At 54.5% G+C, this 20620-nt stretch overlaps 2 protein-coding genes across 8 annotated transcripts; one reads left to right on the top strand and one right to left on the bottom strand.

Moving 5' to 3' along the window:
• The first annotated feature begins 158 nt into the window (after nt 1-158).
• Inpp5e (inositol polyphosphate-5-phosphatase E) lies at nt 159-9614 on the top strand. Of its 6 annotated transcripts, none has more exons than XR_013438429.1 (12): nt 159-292; nt 550-1567; nt 4207-4330; nt 4919-5016; nt 5677-5801; nt 5986-6105; nt 6283-6390; nt 6677-7024; nt 7090-7205; nt 7718-7854; nt 7995-8195; nt 8290-8428. XR_013438429.1 is itself a non-coding variant. In XM_078048735.1 (12 exons), exons 2-12 carry the CDS (start codon nt 744-746, stop codon nt 8420-8422), a joined length of 1719 nt encoding a protein of 572 aa, XP_077904861.1. In that variant the 5' UTR covers nt 160-292; nt 550-743; the 3' UTR covers nt 8423-9614. The 6 variants fall into 6 exon arrangements, 5 of the variants coding, with proteins under 5 accessions (XP_077904859.1, XP_077904861.1, XP_077904858.1 ...); XM_078048735.1 differs by lacking the exon at nt 7995-8195 and having other exon boundaries at nt 160-292; nt 550-933; nt 1348-1567; nt 8290-9614; XM_078048732.1 differs by lacking the exon at nt 7995-8195 and adding an exon at nt 9341-9614 and having other exon boundaries at nt 160-292; nt 8290-8470.
• Nucleotides 9196-20619, bottom strand: Pmpca (peptidase, mitochondrial processing subunit alpha). Of its 2 annotated transcripts, XM_078048745.1 has the most exons (14): nt 20499-20619; nt 19602-19804; nt 19134-19213; nt 18724-18806; nt 17351-17445; nt 15976-16076; nt 15286-15549; nt 14592-14684; nt 14394-14512; nt 14190-14280; nt 14040-14102; nt 12509-12653; nt 11096-11313; nt 9196-10478 (listed from the first exon to the last, which is right to left on the bottom strand). In XM_078048745.1, exons 1-13 carry the CDS (start codon nt 20564-20566, stop codon nt 11144-11146), a joined length of 1575 nt encoding a protein of 524 aa, XP_077904871.1. In that variant the 5' UTR covers nt 20567-20619; the 3' UTR covers nt 9196-10478; nt 11096-11143. The 2 variants fall into 2 exon arrangements, with proteins under 2 accessions (XP_077904871.1, XP_013219046.1); XM_013363592.4 differs by lacking the exon at nt 20499-20619 and having other exon boundaries at nt 17351-17443; nt 19602-19742.
• Nucleotide 20620: the final 1 nt, after the last annotated feature.

The following is a 20620-nucleotide window of genomic DNA, read 5'->3' as shown; positions in this document are numbered from 1 at the left end:
CTGCCCGCGGCACCCTCCCTCCGGCGGGCGTGGTCCTCCGGCCACCAGGGGCCGCTGCTGTAGCGCTCGGGCTGCGGGGCGGCGGCGCTCGGGGCGGGGCCGGGGTGACCACTGAGCGGGCCGCGTGCGCTGACCCCTGGGCCACGTTCCAGGCCGCGCTCAGCCCCGCGCGGGCGCGGTCGTTGCTGCGGGCGGCCGGGGCCGGCCCGGCCCACGCCCTCCCAGGCCCGCGCCCGGCGCGGTGGGTGGGCCCTCGGGCGCCGGCAGGGCCTGCGGGGAGAGGCGGGCGCAGGTGAGCCCGGGCGACCCGGCCCGTCGGCCCCACTTGGCCCGGGTGGGGCGGGAGGGCTGGTGTCGCCGCGGCACCCGGAGGTGGGCCCAGGGGCGGGGACAGGCTTCCCCAGCCCAGGGAGGAAGCGCGGACCAGCTCCTCCTGGATGTGTCCCTGGCTGTCACCAGCAGCACCACGGACGTCCTCCAGGACAGCAGGCCCGCCTCCCTGGGGAGACCTGGGACCCCTAACAGCAAGGTTTCTGGGATTTCCTCCAGGCCTTGGTGACTCCAACCATGCAGGACTGCCCTCCCCAGAAGGACCACCCCAGCAGGCCAAAGAGGGGCCTCCCAGCTTCTTTCCTCTGCTCCCGGTGACCTCCACCGACTGTGTCCCTGACACTTGAGTTGGTGGCAACTTAGGGAGGAGCTATCTCAGAGGGCCAGGCTGCTTGGGTGAGGGCTCCTGCACCATGCCGACCAAGGCCACGTGCATGCGTCACACAGAGGCTCCTGGGCAGCTGGAAGCCAGAATGCTCAAGGGACGCCTTCCTGGAGCAAACAAAGACCTCCTCCCAAGCCCTGGGGCCTTGCCCACTCCCCACCGCCAGGACCCTGAGAAGAACCCCGTGCCTTCTTTCAGTGATCCGGCAAAAATCAGCAGTGAGGACCCCCAAGCCCGGGCAAAACCCACCACCCCTCAGCCCCCCACGAGGCCCAGGCTAGAGCGGACCCTGTCCTTAGATGATAAGGGCTGGAGAAGGAGGCGTTTTCCACGGAGCCAGGAGGACCTGGCCACCCAGGGTGGGGCCAGCCCCTACAAGGGCTCCGAGCAGGACATGGCCCCCCAGGCCCCGGCCCACAGTTGCCCCCCACCCTGCCTGAGCACATCTTTGCAGGAGATCCCCAAGCCCCGCAGGGCTGTGGGCAGTGAGGGTGGAAGCCCCTCTTCATGGGGTAACTGTCTCTCTGGAATGATCAGCACCTCCCTGGAGTTGCTGCACAGGGAGGCTGCCCCAGCTGGGAGCTCCCCGAGGCTGGCCATCCTGTGTCCCCCTCGCCCACCACCCACCCCAGATCTGAACGTGGCCTCCAACTCCCCAAGGATGGCAAACAAGGTTGACTCCGAGCATGCCGACCACAAGCACCACGCACAGCCCAGGCTGGTACGGGCCCATAGCAGCCTGGGCCCCAGCCGGCCACGGAGCCCCCTGGCCTGTGACACCCACTCCCTTCATTCAGCCAAGTCTTCCTTCAGCCTCCTGGCACCCATCCGCACCAAGGACGTCCGGAGCAGGTAAGGCTGCTGGGAGGGCAGTCTCGCCATGGCCTGTTTTGGTGCTGGGGAGCAGGCTGTGCAAGCATTCTCTTAAAGAATACCTCACGTGCAGGCAGAGAAGAGGGCAGGTCTCCCTTCAGCAGCCATCTCCCATGTGACGCCAGGTATGCGTCCTAGACACGCTGCCCCTCTGCCTCTCGGCCTCTCTTCCAGGACTTTTCCTGCCTGATCACTGCACTGAGGCAGGGTGCTCTTGTAAAAGATGGCACCCCCATGCTCCATCCGTATGCTGGCTGGCTTGCATTTTGTGCTGGTGGTCCTCCAAGTGGAAGGTGGCCTCCTTCTGTTCTGCCTTGAGTGTTTTTCTGTTTAACCGCTGTGTGTGAGGGACATTGAGCAGCCATAGGCTGCCTGCAGTCCCCTGCCCTCAGGGGCTCTGGGCACAGGCTGGCATTTCAGCAGGACAGTTAGCAGGACCCACAGGCTGCAGGCAAGAAAAGGCTCTGCCTCCCAGGGGAGTGGCAGCCTGGTGATGCCTGAAACCACAGGGACTTCTGTGCTCTGCTTCAAGACCTGCTCATGGCTTGTGCTCCAGACCTGCTCTGTCCCCACAGCTGAGTGGAGATGTCACACCCTGGAGGAGGCATAGGCCCTTGGTTCCTGTGTGTGGCTCTCTGTGATGTTACATAGAGTTTCGTAGCTTGAAAAGAGGCTAGTGCCACCCCAATGTCACTCCTGTCTGCCTGACTTCTATCATAACCCTAACCAAGGGCCCACAGACGACTTGGGCTCAGCCTGTCAAAACCCATGGCCTCCTCTCCTGAGCCTGGTCTTGTCCTAGGACCTGGGTCTTGTCCTAGGAGGGCTGCCTGCCCTCAGTGTTCCAATGCCATGCTGCTGGAGCACTGGGGCGGAGGGACTGTGAGCAGGCAGAGCAGGAAGTGCTTCCTGCAGGGTTCCCAGTTCTGGAGCATAAGTCCAGAACAAGGTCCCTTTGAAGGGACCCCTTCTTTCCAGGGCTCCCAGGGCCTCAGGGGCAGCTGGCTGATGGCTGCCTCCCTCCAATCTACCTGTGTCTTCAGGTGGCCACTCAAGGACATCAAGTCCAGGGCCCACCCTAAATACAGTTTGAGAGGGGGCAAGGGCGAAGTGCAGCTAGGGCACAGTGGTGGATTGGGAACCTGGGGTGTGAGGAAGCGGCCAGTGGCATGGCTATCCCAGCCCCAGGAAGAAGCACACTCCAACCCCACCCTCCCCCATCTCAGGCCCACTGCTCGCCTGGGGTTTGTCTCTAGCAGGATCAGAGAGGATGAAGATGAGGGGAAAGTGGCCTCAGAAGAGGCAGGCCATGCCCTTGAAGAGCGTGAGAAGCCTGCAGTGTCCATGAACAAGGGCTCTGAAGAGTCCACCTTTGCTAGTGCTGAAGCTCCATAGGCACCAGGGGTGCCAAGGCCCCAGGAGCTGAACCAGCTTTTGTGTCCTGGTGTCTCTGGGGCTGGCATGGCAGACTTGGAGCCTGCTGGGTGGGAAGGAAGTTAAGTCATGGGATTACAGGGATGTGAGAGGCAGAGCAGTCAGATGCAGGGTGGATGCAGCCTGGAAACTGATTGGAAACAGCATGGCTGGCCCTGGCCTGGGCAGGCCAGACGGTTGAGCAGGTCAGGCCTCGGCAGAAATGGTAGAGCAGGCACAGCCTCCCTGTCCATGGAGATGGGCCCTCCAGATTGTGTAGAAGAGTGGCCTGTGATTAAGGGGACAGTAGCAGGGACCAGGTAGAGAGGAACTGGATTCTCGCCTCCCATTGTGAAAGACATGTCCAGATACTTTGTGGAGGGACACGTGTGTGTCTAGCCACTGCCTGTCCTACCGGTAGCAGGCAGAGACCAGATTACATATCTAAATGGCTAGAAGAAAATCAGAACTTGCAATACTTCACAGTGATGCCCATCCCCTGACGTCCAGGTTCCATTTCTGTGTGATGGTTTTCAAGGTACGTGTGGCCCTTGAGACTTTTGCACCATGGTGGCAGAGCCAGCGACTGTGACTGACAGGTGGTCCACAGAGCTGCACATGCCTGGTGTCTTTACAGGCAGTGTTGCAGACCCTGTGGCAGGAGAGGCAAGGGGCGCCTGCAGTAGGGTCAGCGGCTTGCCGCTATTTCCTGTGGTCCCGCGGCATTGTGGTGTGCTACGTGGCATTGTGGTGTGTTACGACATCCATCCCGTTGCAGTTGGGTGGTTGAGATGGGCTCCTCTGCCTTCCTATCCTAACCCGTCCCACTGTGTTGACCTGGGGAGGAGTGGAGAGCCAGGCCCCTCCCTGAAATACACTATGTCCACCCAACCAACCCTATTCTCAGCACAGAGTTTGGCTTTGCTTCTGTGACCTCCCAGAACCTTACCTACCAAAACAGCCCAAAGTGGCAGCAGGCACAGCTCACTCTATCGGAGCAGGCAGTTTCTCATGCATGCTCTGGCTCAGGGAACCCGGACTCAAGGGGAGATGGTGCCAACATTCTGTGGGGCTCAGTGTTGCCCCTCTGGGCCCAAGCAGCCCTGCTGCTGGCCTCAAGTCTCGGGGACTGGGAGCCCAGAGAGCATGTCCCTACGGTCACTTCTCCTGGCTGCGCACTGAAACATTCTGCCTCTTCTCTGCAGGAGCTACCTGGAGGGGAGTCTCCTGGCCAGTGGGGCCCTGCTAGGGGCAGATGAGCTGACCCAGTACTTCCCAGACCGGAACATGGCCCTCTTTGTGGCCACCTGGAACATGCAGGGCCAGAAGGTAAGAGTGCAGGGTGGCGCCTGAGCAGTCAGAACTGCTTCCTGTGTGGTTCTGCTCTTGGGAGCCGAGGCCTGATGCCCCATCGCCAGTCCCAGCAGAGGTGTGCAGGTAGAGCAGGGAAAGCACACTGTTCCCTTGAGAGGGCCCCTAGTGCCCACCTGCATCTCCCTGGCCACCAGCTCCATGAGGGGCCAGACAACCGACCTGGCCAAGGTTGACTGTACCTGAGGGGTAGAGAGGCCTAGTGGCAAGCAACACAGACTAGATGCCAGATGCCCATCAAGCACAAGGGGCGTCACAGACACAGCCTTGGTCAGTGGGGAGATGGTGATGGACAAGCTTGTGCTCGTACTCAGGGAGGAAGACTGAGGCAGAGCAGCCTACCTAGACATGAGGCCTCTAGGGTGTCAAGGTCCATGGGACGTAGAAACCACACCTCAGTATCAACTGCAGTAGCCTCGGTTCCCTCGTTCAGAAGGGGTGCCCTGCAGCCACCACTGGGTAGTGGCACAGGTGCTCCATGGCTTCTGCCCAGGCCTGAGGAGCCAGTGGCCTTGATGTAATACTATCTTGTGCTCCTCTCCATAGGAGCTCCCGCCAAGCCTGGATGAGTTCCTGCTGCCCACCGAGGCTGACTACACCCAGGACTTGTATGTCATTGGGGTGCAGGAGGGCTGCTCTGACAGGTAGGCACCGGCTTGGGCCCCCTCCAAGCCCCTCGGGCCCAGCATTATCTTCTGTGGACAGCAGTGCTAAGTCAGGCCTGAGTCTGAAGCTGTGGGCCTGAGGCCCCATGTGCTAATCTCCATGCCAGGCTGGACATGCAAGTTGGTTTCTTTACAGATACTGATGCAGATAATTTGAGATAGGCAGTTTTCATTTTTTTGTAAACCAATAGTTGATTTACAAGGCTGTAAAGGTAGCAAGGAACAGTGCTGGATTTTTTTTAGGCCACTTTGGCCCTCCGCAGGCTCTTTGTTGACCCAAAGGGCATCATTGGCCGTCCTGACACAGGATGTAGCCTGTGGGCATCCCAGTGAGTTCCTGGGGCCTGTTTGGCACATACCGTGGGGAGTGGGCACCAGGCACTGTAAGGGAGACCCCTGCCCTGCGAGCCCAGCCAAGCAGAGGGTGGGACAGAAGTGCTTGTGCGGGTCCCACAGGGATCTGGAACAGAGGCAGACTGTTGGGACTTGGCCTCAGCCCCAGGAGGTGGCCTTCCTTTTGCCCATCCACCATTCTCAGTGCAAGAAGATGGAGCTCAGTCTTGGGGAATCCCCAGGAGTCCTTTGGGGGCCTTTCCAGCTGTGCTCCCCCCACCCCAGCCGCCTACTTCTTTCCCACAGGCGGGAATGGGAGACACGCCTTCAGGAGACACTGGGCCCCCGCTACGTGCTCCTGTCCTCGGCAGCCCACGGGGTTCTGTACGTGTCCTTGTTCATCCGCAGGGACCTCATCTGGTTCTGCTCAGGTAGGCACCATGTCCCACAGCCCCAGGTGCACTCAGAGAGTGGTGGTTCCACACAGGGCTGCTCTCAGACAGATGTACTGGTCCTCTGGGACTTGGCCCTGGAGACTGCTGCGTGACACACAGGCACAGGTGGCGTGGGGCCTTCGCGCAGGTTCACTGAGGCTGTCCACCCCACCCCTCACAGAGGTGGAGTGCTCCACGGTGACGACACGCATTGTGTCCCAGATCAAGACCAAGGGGGCCCTGGGCGTCAGCTTTACCTTCTTCGGCACCTCCTTCCTCTTCATCACGTCCCACTTCACCTGTGAGTCGCTGTCAGCCAAGGCCCTGGTTCCCAGTCACTCTGCCTTGATAGGACCTGCTGTGCTCAGGACAGCCACTGAGGCAGAGCTGTCCAGAGCCTCACAGGGTGGGGTGGCCAGGCAGGTCCCTTGGACGTGTGTCTAGAAACCCATGTCCCCACCCATTTCCACCCTCACAGCTGGTGATGGGAAGGTGGCCGAGCGGCTGCTGGACTACACCAGAACCATCCAAGCCCTGGCTCTGCCTAGGAACGTACCAGACACCAACCCCTACCGTTCCAGTGCAGGTGAGCTGTGCTTGGCAGGTGCCTCGGGCATCTCCTCACTTGTTCTCTGCATGGTTTAGCAGGAACTGTTTAGGGGTATGAGAGTCAAGGTCAGGAAGTCACTTGGTACTGCTGCACAGATGGTGCGTGGACCTGTGAGACCCCCAAGTCCAGCTGGGCCACTCTTGCTCACCTGCTAGCTGGGGTCTGCATCGTTGCCACCTACCCTCCAGGGTAGTAAGGGTCAGAGACAGTGGCCAGTTCGCTATGAGGATCACTGCTTAGATGGCTTCTGGCTTGTCTACAGCTGTCCAAATCTGGACAAGCCAGAAGACCTCACTGCCTGCCTCCCCCACTCCCACCAGCTGTCCTGTGATTCTTGGGGGAGGGCACCCAGGTGGAGAAGCTCCATTGCTTGGCCTGGGGTTTGTGCATCTGTCACTGTGGCCACAGAAGGGGAGACCAGCATGGATGCACTTTTCCCTGTACCCAGCGGATGTCACCACCCGGTTCGATGAGGTGTTCTGGTTTGGAGACTTTAACTTCCGCCTAAGTGGTGGACGCATGGCTGTGGAGGCCATCCTGAAGCAGGGTCTGGATGTGGATGTGCCGGCACTGCTGCAGCATGACCAGCTCATCCAGGAGATGAAGAAAGGTGAGCAGCCTGGGGCTGGCCAGCACGTGTGGGCTTGTGCTGATCTGAGCTAGCCTGTGTTGCAGGGTCCATCTTCAAGGGCTTCCAGGAACCGGACATCCACTTCCTCCCATCATACAAGTTTGACATTGGGAAGGACACCTATGACAGCACCTCCAAACAGAGGACTCCCTCCTACACGGTAGGCACCCAGGCCAGCCTCTACCTCCACAGGCTGGCACTGAGGAGCCCTCTAATGCACACCACAGCCTGCCAGGCCAGTGACCCAACCTCAGAGTCTCTTTTGACTGATGGTGCCCTCCTCCAAAGATGCTGCAAAGCACAGGCAAGCTGGCCCTCAGACATGCTCCGAGTGCCAGGACAGCCTATGCCCCATACTCTCCCAGGCCACAGCTTGTTCTGCAGTCAGGGATCTGGAGGGAAGGTGGAGAGACTCCTGTACAACTCTGCTCCCTGCCAGACCTGAGATCCAGTACTGGGGCAGCTGTGGGGGCAAGGCAGCGCCCGATGGCTCCTAGAGGGCCAGGAGGAAGCAGGCACCACCCCATAGGTCTTTAGAACCCCAGCAGTAAAGCGTTTGAGGGTCGTGGCTGGAGGGTTGCTATAGGACAAAGCTGGGCAGAGGCATACAGGCCAGGCCTGCAGCAGAATGACACCTCATCAGTGCTCCTGCTTCTGCCGTCTCTTCTGAAGGACCGGGTCTTGTACAGAAGCCGCCATAAGGGCGACATCTGTCCTGTGAAGTACTCTTCCTGCCCTGGGATTAAGACATCTGACCACCGCCCTGTCTATGGCCTTTTCCGGGTGAAAGTGAGGCCTGGCCGAGATAAGTGAGTATCCCCTGTGCCTGGCTCCCTCCCAGGCTCTGGCTGTGGCTTGGGCTGGGCAGGTGCAGTAACATGCACTGCCAACAAGCAAGGTGGGTGGGGTGCTGGCAGCCCCTGGGGTCCAACGTGAAGTTGCTGTCTAGGGAGCTGCTCCCAGTATCCTCAGGGTTGCCCAAGGAGGCTTGTCCTGTGACCTCAGGACGAAGGAAAGGGAGGAGGCGGCTTTAGGAGTGAAGTCTTCGAGATTGGCTGCCGTCTCTCCCAGTGGGCCCCAGGGAGAAGCAGAGCTAGCCCTGAAGGGCAGTGTGGCTGGCGGCCTGATGCTTGGAGGCCGTAACCCTCAGGTAGCCCTGGGGCTCCATCCAGGGGGCACCCTGGTCCAGGACGGCACCTGTGCTAGGGAGCCGAGGCATTCCTAACACTGCTTCTCCCTCACAGCATTCCACTAGCTGCTGGCAAGTTTGACCGAGAACTGTACTTGATAGGAATTAAAAGACGGATTTCGAAAGAAATTCAGAAGCAGCAAGCAATGAAGAATCAGAACCCCAGTACCATCTGCACCATTTCCTGAAGTTGTTAGAGGAGGACCTTTGACCTAGAGCTGCTGGAGAAGACTGCAGTGTGTGCTCCTGACACCTGTCATTCATTCTCGGGTCCTGACGCACTGCCACTAGGGCTGCCCTACTTTCTCACCAAGAAACCCCCAGGCCAGACTGCATACCGGGAAGAAAGCTGCCTTCACTTACTTGGGCGAGCCTGTACTTAAGACTTGTCCCCACAGGCACTTGGGGGGGGCTTCTCAGGGTATTGAAACTCCCATGACCTACCTAGTGCCACAGCCTCTCCCTCCATTCCTTCATTTGCGGCTCCATACCCAGAGCCAGTTTCTATGTCCCACACAAGCTGGGCCCTTCCTCTCCACACAGGTGTATGGGGGTCAGGCCCTGGGTCTGCCCTACAGCATGCTGAGGCCATGTTGGGGTCATGACAGTTGCCCTCTCCCAGGCCTTGAGCCCTCTCTTCCTTGGGCTGAGGCCCATGTGCTGATCCTATCTCCCCCACCCCCAGCTGAGTGAGGGCCACCTCCCTTCCCTCCAGAGGCCAAGCCCAGCTATGTGCTGCATCCGTTTTAGTGATCAGCAGACCATCTGCTTTTGTGACATCAGCCACAGGGTGGTGTTAACAGAGATGGTACTTCCTGCCCTGGACACTTAGGTTGGGCAGGGAAGCCTAGCTGGGGACTCTGTTCCTTAAAGAGGGCTTTGACCACATCATTGCTCTTTGAGTCTTATATTCTTGACAAGATACAGCCTTGAATGTACAGAGATCTAGGGACATCCACTCTAGTCTTTAAATTATTTATTTTTCCATATTTATATTTTTAAATAAATGCATATATAAAATCTTAAAAACTCTTTGGCCCAAAACTGAATGTTGGAAAGAAAGCCTGTGTGTACACCTTATTCTTACAGTGTTCTTGTTTTAAAAGGACATGGAACACAAAGGCAGGAAATTGACTCGGCTTGCAACTGCTGACAGTCTTGTCCCAGTCCCTGCTGAGCATTCCTCCTGCAGGCCAGAGGCAACGTGAGGGGAAGACTCAGGTGGACTGGGCTGAAGCCACAAGCAATCCCAGCGAACACTAAGACTTCTATTAATATCAGCTTCCAAAATATGGGATATAAACTTTAAAGCAACGCACCAATGTTTCTGATAAAGCGGGAGAGCGCTCACCATTCCACTTCAATAAAAATTCAATGGTCTGTATGTGTATTTTGCTCAAATGAATCTCAAGTTCCAAATCAATGAACTGAAATTTCTGTTAGTAAGATTCCTGTGGAGCCAGCCTTGGAAGGAGGAAGGTTTTATAGGTTCTTTCTCAGGCCATTTCTGCCACTGGTGCCTCTGTCTTAGTCTGGCCTGAGTTGGAGAGTGCTGAGCCTAAAAGGTCAGAGGTCAAGAGCATACTGATGGACTTGATGCATTTAGATGACATTTCACATGGCAAATTAGTCTAGTAAAAAATTCAAATTAATATAAATGAAGCTGGTGAATTATGGAAAATAGGCTTCATAAAGAACCAAGTAAGGACTAGGATGATGGTGGTTTTTAAAATGGCTCTTGTTCTCTCAAACACACACTGTCCTTCAGCAAGAGTCCAGGTGTAGCCAGCCCCTGTCTGGCTACCAGAGTTCTCAAGAGTTCAGGACCAACTACACAACCTACCTCAGGAAGTGCCCATGAAGGTGACTTTCAGGTGCAAGTTAGTGGCAAAGGGAAGATGAACAGAAAAGGGGTATGGCCAGGGAGGCTGAGAGGAGGGAATGGGAAGGACTGGTGATTCGGGGCACAGACTCTGAGAAGAGCAGCCTAGTAGGTATGTGGTTAGGCTCCCAGGGTGAGGGGATTGCTCAGCAGTTGTTGAGGACCTAGGCCAGCACCCCTGCTCTGCCCCAGGTGCTCAGGGCACCTGCAGTGGCATCCTTCCAGTGAGAACAGTCACCTGAGGCACACTGGGACATCCCCAGGCTCCAGTCCCAGTTGACTGCGTTCCCACCAGCAGGCATCAAGCAGACCCTTCCACTGGACTCCCAGGGCGAAGGTTCCAGGTGTCCAGAGTGCAGTAACTACAGGAAAAGAATTCAACAACAAGCACACTCAGAAGCCAATTCACAAGCATGCCCAGAAGCCCAACTCCCTTGAGACATGCAGTCCCTCTATCTGCACTAAGAAAGGGCCATGCTTCCTGGCTCTGCAGACCTGGGGACTGCTCCCATCCGTGCAGCAGCACACTGCAATGCCATCCCCCTCCCCTCTGCTGCCACTATCAGTTACCACCGGCCCTCAAGTACAAGCAGCCCCAGCCCTGCACTCACTGATACCCTGGGGCAAGAAGCTTTGAGACACTGGGTTGGACTGGATGATTCCTCCTAGAGCAGGTTACCAAGGGCCTTTCCCAGCACCCTTGTGCTAGAGGGTGAGGGAGAACAGAAGGATAAGAGTCAGTCACCATCTTATTAGAGGAACAGGCTCAACTGCTTCTGCTCTGTTCAGTCAGCGTGCCCTTCAATGCCTGCCCGCCTGCCTTCCAGCTTGGGGTACAAAGGTCATGTTCATTCCCAGCTGGCAAATTCCAACCTCAAGGGTGTTGTGACTACTGCTAGCTCGGGTTTCAAAATCCTGGTGTTCACACTGTTCACGAACCACACACATCTCCACTGAGTTCACACCCAAGGCAACTCACATGGAGACACCTCCCTGCAGCTGGGGTCCCTGAAGATCCTGGAGGTCTCTACCGAAAGAGCCGGTAAGTTCGCGGCAGTCGCCCATCTCTGCTGGCCAACGCTGCCTGGATGTGCTCGTAAGTAGGCAGGTTGGTCAGATCCCCCAGGGCGGCCACAGCAGGCTTCCCACGCAGCATCTTAGACGCAACCCTCCTGACATCTTCTGGCTTCACATTGCCTGGTGTAGAGTGAGCGAGGATGTCAGGCAAGCACAAGCAGCTCCTCACAAAGCCACCACCACCATATGGCTGAGGGGCTCACTGTTCCCAGCACGGGGGGGGGGGGGGGGGGGGGAGGGCTGCTGAGGGCTCCAGAGGGTCCAGCAGCAGCAGGGAGGACAAGGGCAAGACGGGCAAAATGACAGTGCAAGCTTTTCTTAGCAAATGGGAAATGTCGCGATGGCATGCCTACTTCAACAGAGGCTGCCGTTCCCAGAATAAGGACTGCCTATCTAGTGGACATATCTGCAAGAGGTCCAAGGAGGAGGTTGGACTTCTCGGGCTGCACCTCTGCAGGAGCCACCCTCAGAAGCCACCAAGACCCATGTGAAGAACACCACTGCCCAGGAGCACACCAAGCAGGCAGCCTGACTGTCTACAGAAGACAAAACCCAAGACCACACCAGGACACTCAAGGATGGTCCTAAAGGAAGGCAGGGCAGGTGCCTCTCCCCAGCAGGAGGCCAACCCCAGGAGGACAGGTTGGCAGTCTCCTTGAAACAGGTGATGCCAGCAGGTAATGCTCGATCAGCTTGCCCTTCAGTGCCTGCCTGCCTGCCTTCTAGTGTGGGTGACAAAGGTCATGTTCATTCCCAGCTGGCAAGTTCCAACCTCAAGGGTGTTGTGACTGCTGCTCCCTCGGGTTTCAAAGTCCTGGTGTTCACACTGCTCACGAACCACATATATCTCCACTGAGTTCACACCCAAGGCAACTCACATAGAGACACCTCCCCCCTAAGCACTCTGTGCCTGGCTTTAGCTGACCCCAGAAAAGCCGCCGCAAATAAAATGTGCGCTGTGGCACCTGCCAGACCCTCAAGGGCAGGCGCTGACCCAAGGCACTGCTGCTACACAATGCACTGCTCCCTTGGCACTTTTCAGCCACTGGTCCTCCTTGAAAACCCTTGTTGACAACTACCCCTTCCTTCCAGGCTAGGTCAGGTGCTGAAGTGCCAGCTGACACGGGTTGAGACTAGAAGCAAATATGCACCCCAGCCCTTTGACTCCCTGCCAAAGTCACCTGGCAAGGACCAGGCCCGTGGGCAGGGCAGCCATGTCCACAAGGGGCACCCAACTATCCCTCTATAGTGGGGCATAGCCTCATCTGAGTTCAGCGTAGGCTGTGGAGGCTACTGGCTGAGAGCGTGTACTCACGGATGAGCGTGCACAGCTCATGGGGCAGCTTTCTGGAGCAAGTGGCCAGTACCTGCCTCCCCACGTCCTCAAAGATGACAGGCCTGGACTCCAGGTTCATCATGAGCATCGACATCAGCTGTGTCTTGGCCCGCTCCAGCTCCACCTGAGGGTCATATGCTATTACTCAGTTACCCACCTGATCACCAGTAGTCGCCACAAACTGGAAGAGGGACTGGTGAGAATGTGTCCCAGCACAAAGGTCTTCCTTATATGCAGTAATGAATACAAGAGACAGAGGGATGTCTAGGCCTGGGTCACCAGCACACTCAGCCAGGCTCAGCCACCAAGTTCTCTGGGCAGGAGCTGCACCTGAGAAAGCCTCTGCCATGCTCATGATGGAAAAAAGTGTGCCCTTGATTCTCCTTCATCTCTTGCCCAAATCGCAGCATGTGGGGAACACGAAATACCCAATTAGGGCCCCAAACCTGGCATACAACAAGAGTAGGAGGAAAATGAGAAAACGCAAAGTATGTCCTAGGCACAGACTCTCCCGCATGGGGTCCAAGAAGCCCTGACTAGACGTGAACTTAAAATTGTGGCTCTAGAGGATCAGTTCCATCGAGGAACAGGTCAGAGTGGCAAGAAGTCGATGTGTGAATGGGCCTGGGAGCCACCATACTCCAAGAAACACAGTAACACAAAGGGCTGCTATAAGCCATCTTAACTAAAATAATTCCTCACTAACACAAGTATTTTCAGTTTTCACAACTTCAAGCAAATAACCACCATAAATTTATGTCAAATTGACTTCACCTAGGTGGAAAAGTATTTTTTGAGATACAAATGAAAATGAAGAGTGCTGATCTGCAAGCATATTATGTCTGAAATAATGCTTATTTTCTTAAAAATGCATGTGTGGGCACAGTAAGAGAGAAAGCCTGAAGGCCAGGCTGTGCTGCAGGATGCTCAGAGGCAGGCACAACGTCTACTGCTATGCAGGTATGGACTGGTGACATGGCAGGCTTCCCCATCTGGGCACAAATTGGCTTATTTGGTCCAAAAAGCAACTAGGCTTCCAAACATCAAGGTGAGATATCAAAAATTAAACTAAACAAAATCAGTGGATAAGCTAGGCACTGTAACATCTGACCTCCCAGCGACTCAAGCAGCTGAAACAGGAGGATTACAAGCTCAAGGCCAGTCTGGGCAACTGAGTGAGACCCTATTTCAAAATAAGAAAGGGCTAGGGGTGCAGCTCGGTGAAAGAGCAGCCCTGAATTCAATCTCCCATATTCCTGCAGAAGGCAACAGAAACTTATGTTCAGGCATAAACAGCTGTAAAAGGGGCACCCATCTGATATGGCACTGCTTGAATTCACCAGCATTCCCTGGGGCAGCTGAGGAGTATGCAGACTCCCCTCAGGACCGGCCAGGAGGCCCCGGAGTGGAGCCAGCCAGCACAAGCCCCACTGCTGGCTGCTCCTCCACGTGGCTCTCTCTCACCATCTGATGGCAGGTAAAGATTGGAAATGGCTCCAGGCTTACTCACTGCATCCACAGCTCCGCCCATCAAAATAAATTCCTTTGTGATAATTTCTACCATTTCCCGAACCTACAAAGAGAAGGAGATGAGGGTGCACATCAGCCTGCTGACCCCACAAGCAAGACCCTGGTCTGCGGGCTGCTGGCTATGCCTCACCTGTCTTGGGTCGGCACTAGCATGAATGCACAAGAGGCCAGTGTCTTCGTAGCTATGATGGTAGGAGGTCGCATTGTACATCCAGTGATGCCTGAGGAAACATGGGGTGGCTGGGCAAAGGTGTATGGCCAGTGCCAGGCCACGGGAAACTGGTCCAGACACATGGCAGCCTGAGAACAGCCCTGTCCACTGAAGGCCACCAACCTGTTGAGCACGTTGAGGTAGAGCCTGGAGAACATGCCCTTGCCTGGCCCACCAGCTGAGAAGGAGCCCCCTCCTCCCATCATCATGTTCAGCACAGCGAAAGGGATAAAATCTTCCTCCTGCAAGGACGGGGACAGTGATTAGGCCAGGGCAGACTCGACTCCTTGGTTATACTGCCTGACCCAGGACTGCACTCACCAGGAAGGAGCAACTCTCAAGCCCCACCATGATGTGTGTCAGCTCTGGGATAGGGGTTGGGCCAAGGCTGACGTTGGACATGTCTCTCTCTAGCTGTAAACAAGAGCAAACGAGTGTTATGCAGAAATCCAGTGAAGACTTGGCAGTGAGTACACGCTGTGCTCAAATGTCCTGAGGCTCAACTGAGACCTGATGAACTCCTTCAAAAATAGGATGTGTTTGTTCTGTCGTGGGACTACACTGTACACTAAAGTAAGAGTGTAAATACAAACACCAGGGGGTAGGATGCATACCTGTGATCCCAGCCTTAGCAATTTAATAAGACCCTATATCAAAAAGGACCAGGGAAAGCCAGATGGAGTGGCACAGGCCTATAATCCCAGCAGCTCAGGAGGCTGAAGCAGGAGGATGGCAAGGTCAAAGCCAACCTCAGCAAAAGCAAGGTGCTAAGGAACTCAATGAAACCCTGTCTCTAAATAAAACACAAAATAGGGATGTGGATGTGGTTCAGTGGCCGAGTCGCCCTCAGTTCAAATCTTGGTACCCCTCCCCCCAAAAAAGGGCTGGGGATGGAGGTCAGTGGAAGAGCACCCCTGGTTTAATCCCCTGTAAAAAAGCAAACAAACCCACAATACACCAAAAGCACATGCCAGAGAAATGCAAAGTGCAAGATCCCCAGAGCTCCCATCACTACCTTGACAATCCCCCCGGTGTACTGCGCTACAGATCTGTCCACCTCCACAGCCCCAGCACTCCCCCAGGCTGGCTGGGCTCTAAGCAGGTACTTTTCAGCACATTCCACCAAATGCTCATGTTCGACGCCCACTCCAGCCAGAACCATGCGGTCAGGGGTGTAGTAGTTCCTCAGGTAAGAATGGAGCACTTCTCGATCAATCTTGGCTATGTTTTCTGAAGGGCAGAAACGGTGGAGGCCCACAGTGTTCCCCCTGTATGCAGCCTTGAGAGGGGGACAAAGGGAAACAGACACACAGAGAATGTAGGCGGTTCCTGCTCAACCTCTGGAAAACCCAATGCAGGCTGGGGAGTTCAGCTGCAGTCTGGCAGTAGCAGCTCACAAAAAGAGCAAAATAGGAGGGTCATTCTACAGACAAAAATAGTAAAGGTTTTGTAACTGTTGGAAGTGGAAGATGCAAACATCACACTGCAGGTTCAGACATCAGGACATTAGGAGGTTGGGGCTGAAGCTCCACAGTAGAGTGCTTGCCTAGCACAAGCCCTGAGTCCAATCCCCAGCACCACAAAACAATTAAAGACCATGTCTCAACTGTTCCATAACCTGTGAGGATAATAGCAGGGACCTCCCACCCACCCATGTGTGAGAAGCCCCCATGAGAATACGGGCACATGTGGGTTCATGTTTTACTTCATGAATCATCTCAGTGAGAAGCGGTTCAGGGTCAGGTCGCATGTTCAAGTCCTCCAGCTCAAACTGGACAGCCATCCGTGTCATCTCTATTTCTTCATCTGCAAGGGAACCCAAAGACAAAGTTCAGTCTGCACAGCAGCATGTGCCCCAGGCAGCAGAGTGGGGCAGAGGTTCTGTGTTGGTGGCATAATGGTGCCTCTGCCTCCATCAAGGGGCAGCCCGAGGGTACCCAAGTGAGTGAAGGGAAGGCCAGGCAAACAGAAACAAAAACCAGGACCTATTGACCCCTCTGCCATGAAGCAGTCACTTGAATATGATCCACACCTCTGCTGCCTCACCTGTAAAAGGTCCTGAAGACACCTGACCTGAGTGTCAAGGCACAGCTGTAAGGACACCAGGCCCAGCACAAAGGCACTTAGGAAACAGACACAGACCCAGGTCAGGGTGCCATTCCATCAGCTGCCACTGTCAAGAGGATCTTAGGGCAGGACCCTGGCCTCAGGGCACTGAGGCCCCCTGCTGACACAGCACCCGCCAGATCCCTAGGACAACCTGCACCCCTCCCTGCTGGAACTTCAGGTCCTGCAAGTCCATCTGCAAGGCCAAGGACAATGGTGGCCACCATGATAAATTCTGATAGTGTGCCAGTTAAGGTGTTTAAGGGTAAGTTTAAAGAGCATTTCTTTTTTCTTTTGGTGCTGAGGATTAAACCCATGGTTACTTTGCCACTGAGTCACATCCCCAGCCCTTTTGTTATTTAGAGACACGGTCTCACTAAGTTGCTAAGGGTCTTGTTAAGTTGCCCAGGCTAACCTAAACTTGCAATCCTTGTGCCTCAGCCTCCCAAGTCATTGCACATGACTTGAACATTTCTGAAATTTCACTAAAAATCTCAAAGGGCCTAGAGAGATGAATCAAAGCACTAAGCCCTAAGATGCCAAAGATTTTTCTTTCTTTTTTTGGTACCAGGGATTGAACTCAAGGGCACTGAATCACTGAGCCTCACCCCCAGCCTTATTTTGTATTTTATGTAGAGAGAGGGTCTCATTGAGTTTCTTAGTGCCTCGCTGTTGCTGAGGTTGGCTTTGAACTTGCAATCCTTTCTCAGCCTCCTGAGCTGCTGGGATTACAGGTGTGTGCCATGGTACTCAGTGCCAAGGATTTTTTCCTCTTCATTTTGGTGCTGGGAATTGAATCCAGGGCCTTGTGCATGCAAAGCACACACTATGCCACAGAGCTACAACCCCAGCCTCACCAGCATCATCCCCAGTGAAACTATACCAACAATGTGGGGCTGTTCCTCCCAGGTGTGGCCCTTTAACAGTCCCTCTGGCTCCCCACCACCCTGACCACGTGCTTACTAGATCCATACCTGTCAGGCGGGGGTGCAGAGTCACCTCAGCCAGCAAGCCAACCACAGTGTCCAGGCCTTTACTGTCAGCAGACACAGCATACATGGTGGTATCTCTGGGAAGACAGCAACGTCAGGTTCTGGGGTCAGGCTCTCAAGCTTTCCTCATCAGCAGGGACTTTCTATCCTTTGGTTAAAAACCAACAGACACTTCCTTTTCCTCTTTTTATATGGTACAGGGGACTGAACCTGGGGCTTCGAGGCAAGCACTTGCTCCCAAGCTACACCCAGCCTTTTCTCTTCCCTCTCCCTAGGGCATGGAGTCCAAGCAAGATGAGCCACAGCGGCAGGCAAGGGAAGCTCTTCAGTAAAGGACACTATTGAATCAAATGGAGCCAATCCTACCAAGGTTTTTACAAGCCACATTGTCTTGAAAGGAGAAGTGCTTTATCCTATGCTTTCTAAGCCTTGCTGAGCAACCCACTGGTCAACATGCGAACGTGCTTCAGCCTCAACAGCTTGGGGACTGAGCCTATAGTCCAGCTGGACTGTTACTCAGAACAAGGCCCCACATTGAGAAGTAGGCGGTCTGCAGCTCCACTGCCTAAGCTGGAGAGTGGGCTGCATCTGAGTCAGGAAAGGGGCCTGCCTGACCAAGAGAGCATTTACACGGGAGGAGTAGGAAGCTTGAGGCAAAGACATGGAGGACCTGAACACTAGGCTTCTCCCTTACTAACTGAATTCTTAGTGTTTGTCTTTTATATAATTTTTTCACATTCAGGTTTAAATAATCAACCATTTTTAATAATCCATGATCTGTCTGCATCACCTCATATGGCCCAGAACTGTCTGAGCGTGCTCCACAGCTGGCAGGCAAAGCCCAATCCTCATGTCTCCACACCTATTTTCCGGCTATACAACAAACACAGCTGGTGCCTCGGCTATGCTGGGCTGTGACATGGCCCTACCTCATCCATCTAGCAGACCCCTTCAAAAACAATCCCAACGCCTCCTTTCCCATGATTCCTTTCCCCATTCCAGACTGTGTCTGTCACTGTAGGACACCCACCACCCTCAGCTCTTGTGCCCATGTGCTGTATGTGGCCCTCTGCTTTATTTGTAAGCATCCCGGGCACAGGGCTACTCTGACAACAGCCAATACCCTCACTGAAGTGATAGGCAAGTGTTCTTCCAGGTACTGCTTCTCCATGTAAGACATGTCACCTGTGTTCTGCCCCCTTTCTTCACCCAACTCTGTGTCCTGGCCAGGGCTCCTTTCTCACCACTAATCTCCTTAGCCACTCTGATGGGAGAGGCTCAGTGGGCCTCTGACCAAGGATGAGAAGGGCAGTTCCACATGGTCACAGAGTAAGTCTCCACATAAAAGACAGTACCTTGAGGTCTGGCAGTCACAGATACCCCCGTGCTTTTCCAAAGTAAGCAGAATTTCATCTTTGTTGTCAAATCGAGCAGTAGACTAGTAAAAGTAAATAAGAAAACTTAAAAAATCCAAATCCCAAAAACAAAGTTTAAAAAAAAAAAAGTAATTTCATTTCCAAAACATACAAATTATCTTCTAAATCTTTTGTTAGCATTATTTAACTAAGTCATTTATTAAAATAACTTTCCTAAAAAAGGAAAAACTGAAATACCCCTTCCTCAGCAGCCTCAAAAATTCCAAATTGAGTGCTTGAGGGCATAACTCAGTGGTAGAGCACCTGCCCAGCATGCATAACACTCTGGGTTTGATCCTCAGTACACGCCCGCAAGCACACATGAAACACCAAACAAATTGAACACTGACCGAAAATGCCAATTTTTCCAAAAAGTGAGCAATTCCGCTAAAATACTTCGCTTCATATCTTGATCCTGAATTAATAAGAACTGGTGACAAAAAGTAAATGGACAGGTTAAATCAGATACTCAAAATAGGAAATCTAAGTAAGACAAACTGTTCAAAGCTGAGACTATGATTTAAGTCAAAACTTCGTGAAGGTAATAAACATGCTCACCATCCTTACAGATATACACACTGTCACACTGTGAAATCCTACATTGAGATGAAAACTTACAAATCATAGAAAGGTCAAAGTTGGGGGGAGGACTATACCCTAAATGTTATCACCCAAAATGGACACTTGGCAGTCATATTTTGGTGAAGTTTTCAGACTTGTAACATGCTTCCACTCTAAACATGACATGCTAATTACAACCAACAATCAACAAAAGCATGCCACATTAAAATACACTTGCAGCACACCATAGTACTTACTTCCTACTGTACAAAACTGTCCAAACTTATTTTGAGATGCCACTTGAAGCCCATTATCCAGCCTGGTAACTTTGGTTTCAAATTTTTCCTGTCCATCGACTGTAGCAAATACAGGCTTGGGTACTCCAGGTAAGGGAGAAGACAGAGGGATGTTGGGATAGGCGCCTCCGCTACTAAACTGTCTGTGTGCAGAGGGTCCAAATCTAGAGGAAAAGCCCAGTTACAACAAACTCAAGGCGGTGCACTTGTGAAGACTGCTTCTGAGCACTCATGTTCTGTCCACATTAAAAGTCAACATCTCCGTTTCTGAAGATTCATCAAATTATCTTTTAAATCTTTTGTTAGCATTAATTCACTAAGTCATTTATTAAAATAACTTTCCTAAAAAAAAAAAAACTGAAATACCCCTTCCTCAGCAGTCTCAAAAATTCTGCATTGAGTACACAAAAGAGTGATCGAGACACTGGCTCAGTTACAGGGCCGGAGGCTGCGCTTCTCGGGTCTTCACGACTACCACCGGGAAACAGGCTTCCAACCGGAAGTCCCTTGAGTTGCAGCTAACAGGGACAGCGTCCTCTTAGTCTAACGGAAGCCGCGGCCCCTACTTGGCCCCGAAGGCCCTGGTAGCACCTACTCGGGTTCCCCCTTGGGCTAGTTCCGGCTCGCCAAGCCCCTCCAGGCTTGGCGCCTGCTCACCACCCCCCAAGCCCCAGTTCTCTGTCCCCAGGGCTGCCCCGCGGCATGACGACTCCCTTCTTGGTCTTGCAGCTCAACGGTCACCGAGCGCTCCTTCCCGACCGCCGACGCTTCTGGGCTCAGCGACCGCCCCCGCCTGCCTCCCCGGCATGAACCGCAGGGGAGCCAGGCCCGGCCGCCCGGGACGACCGCACGGCTCACCTGGGCCGCGGGCCTCCGGCCCCGACGCCGCGCAGCAGCCGCGCAGCCACCAGCACCGTCGCCGCCATCGCGCCCCGCGCTTCTGCCGTCACTTCCGCTTCCGGCACGCGCCCCGCCCACAC

This window comes from Ictidomys tridecemlineatus, chromosome 4, assembly GCF_052094955.1.
Source record: "Ictidomys tridecemlineatus isolate mIctTri1 chromosome 4, mIctTri1.hap1, whole genome shotgun sequence".
Taxonomy (NCBI): domain Eukaryota; kingdom Metazoa; phylum Chordata; class Mammalia; order Rodentia; family Sciuridae; genus Ictidomys; species Ictidomys tridecemlineatus.
This window is presented reverse-complemented; position numbering and strand designations above follow the sequence as displayed.

Excerpts from the sequence above, each read along its gene's own strand:
- Pmpca (XM_078048745.1), bottom strand. The coding sequence starts at position 20,566 with ATGGCGGCGACGGTGCTGGTGGCTGCGCGGCTGCTGCGCGGCGTCGGG. Across the intron at positions 18,807-19,133 it reads TGGAAAAATTGGCATTTTCG|TCTACTGCTCGATTTGACAA; the intron begins GTCAGTGTTCAA and ends TACTTTTACTAG. Across the intron at positions 14,513-14,591 it reads TTGAGAGTTGCTCCTTCCTG|GAGGAAGATTTTATCCCTTT; the intron begins GTGAGTGCAGTC and ends CCGTCCTTGCAG.
- Inpp5e (XM_078048732.1), top strand. The coding sequence starts at position 744 with ATGCCGACCAAGGCCACGTGCATGCGTCACACAGAGGCTCCTGGGCAG. Across the intron at positions 5,802-5,985 it reads CCTCATCTGGTTCTGCTCAG|AGGTGGAGTGCTCCACGGTG; the intron begins GTAGGCACCATG and ends CACCCCTCACAG. Across the intron at positions 6,391-6,676 it reads CCCCTACCGTTCCAGTGCAG|CTGTCCAAATCTGGACAAGC; the intron begins GTGAGCTGTGCT and ends GCTTGTCTACAG.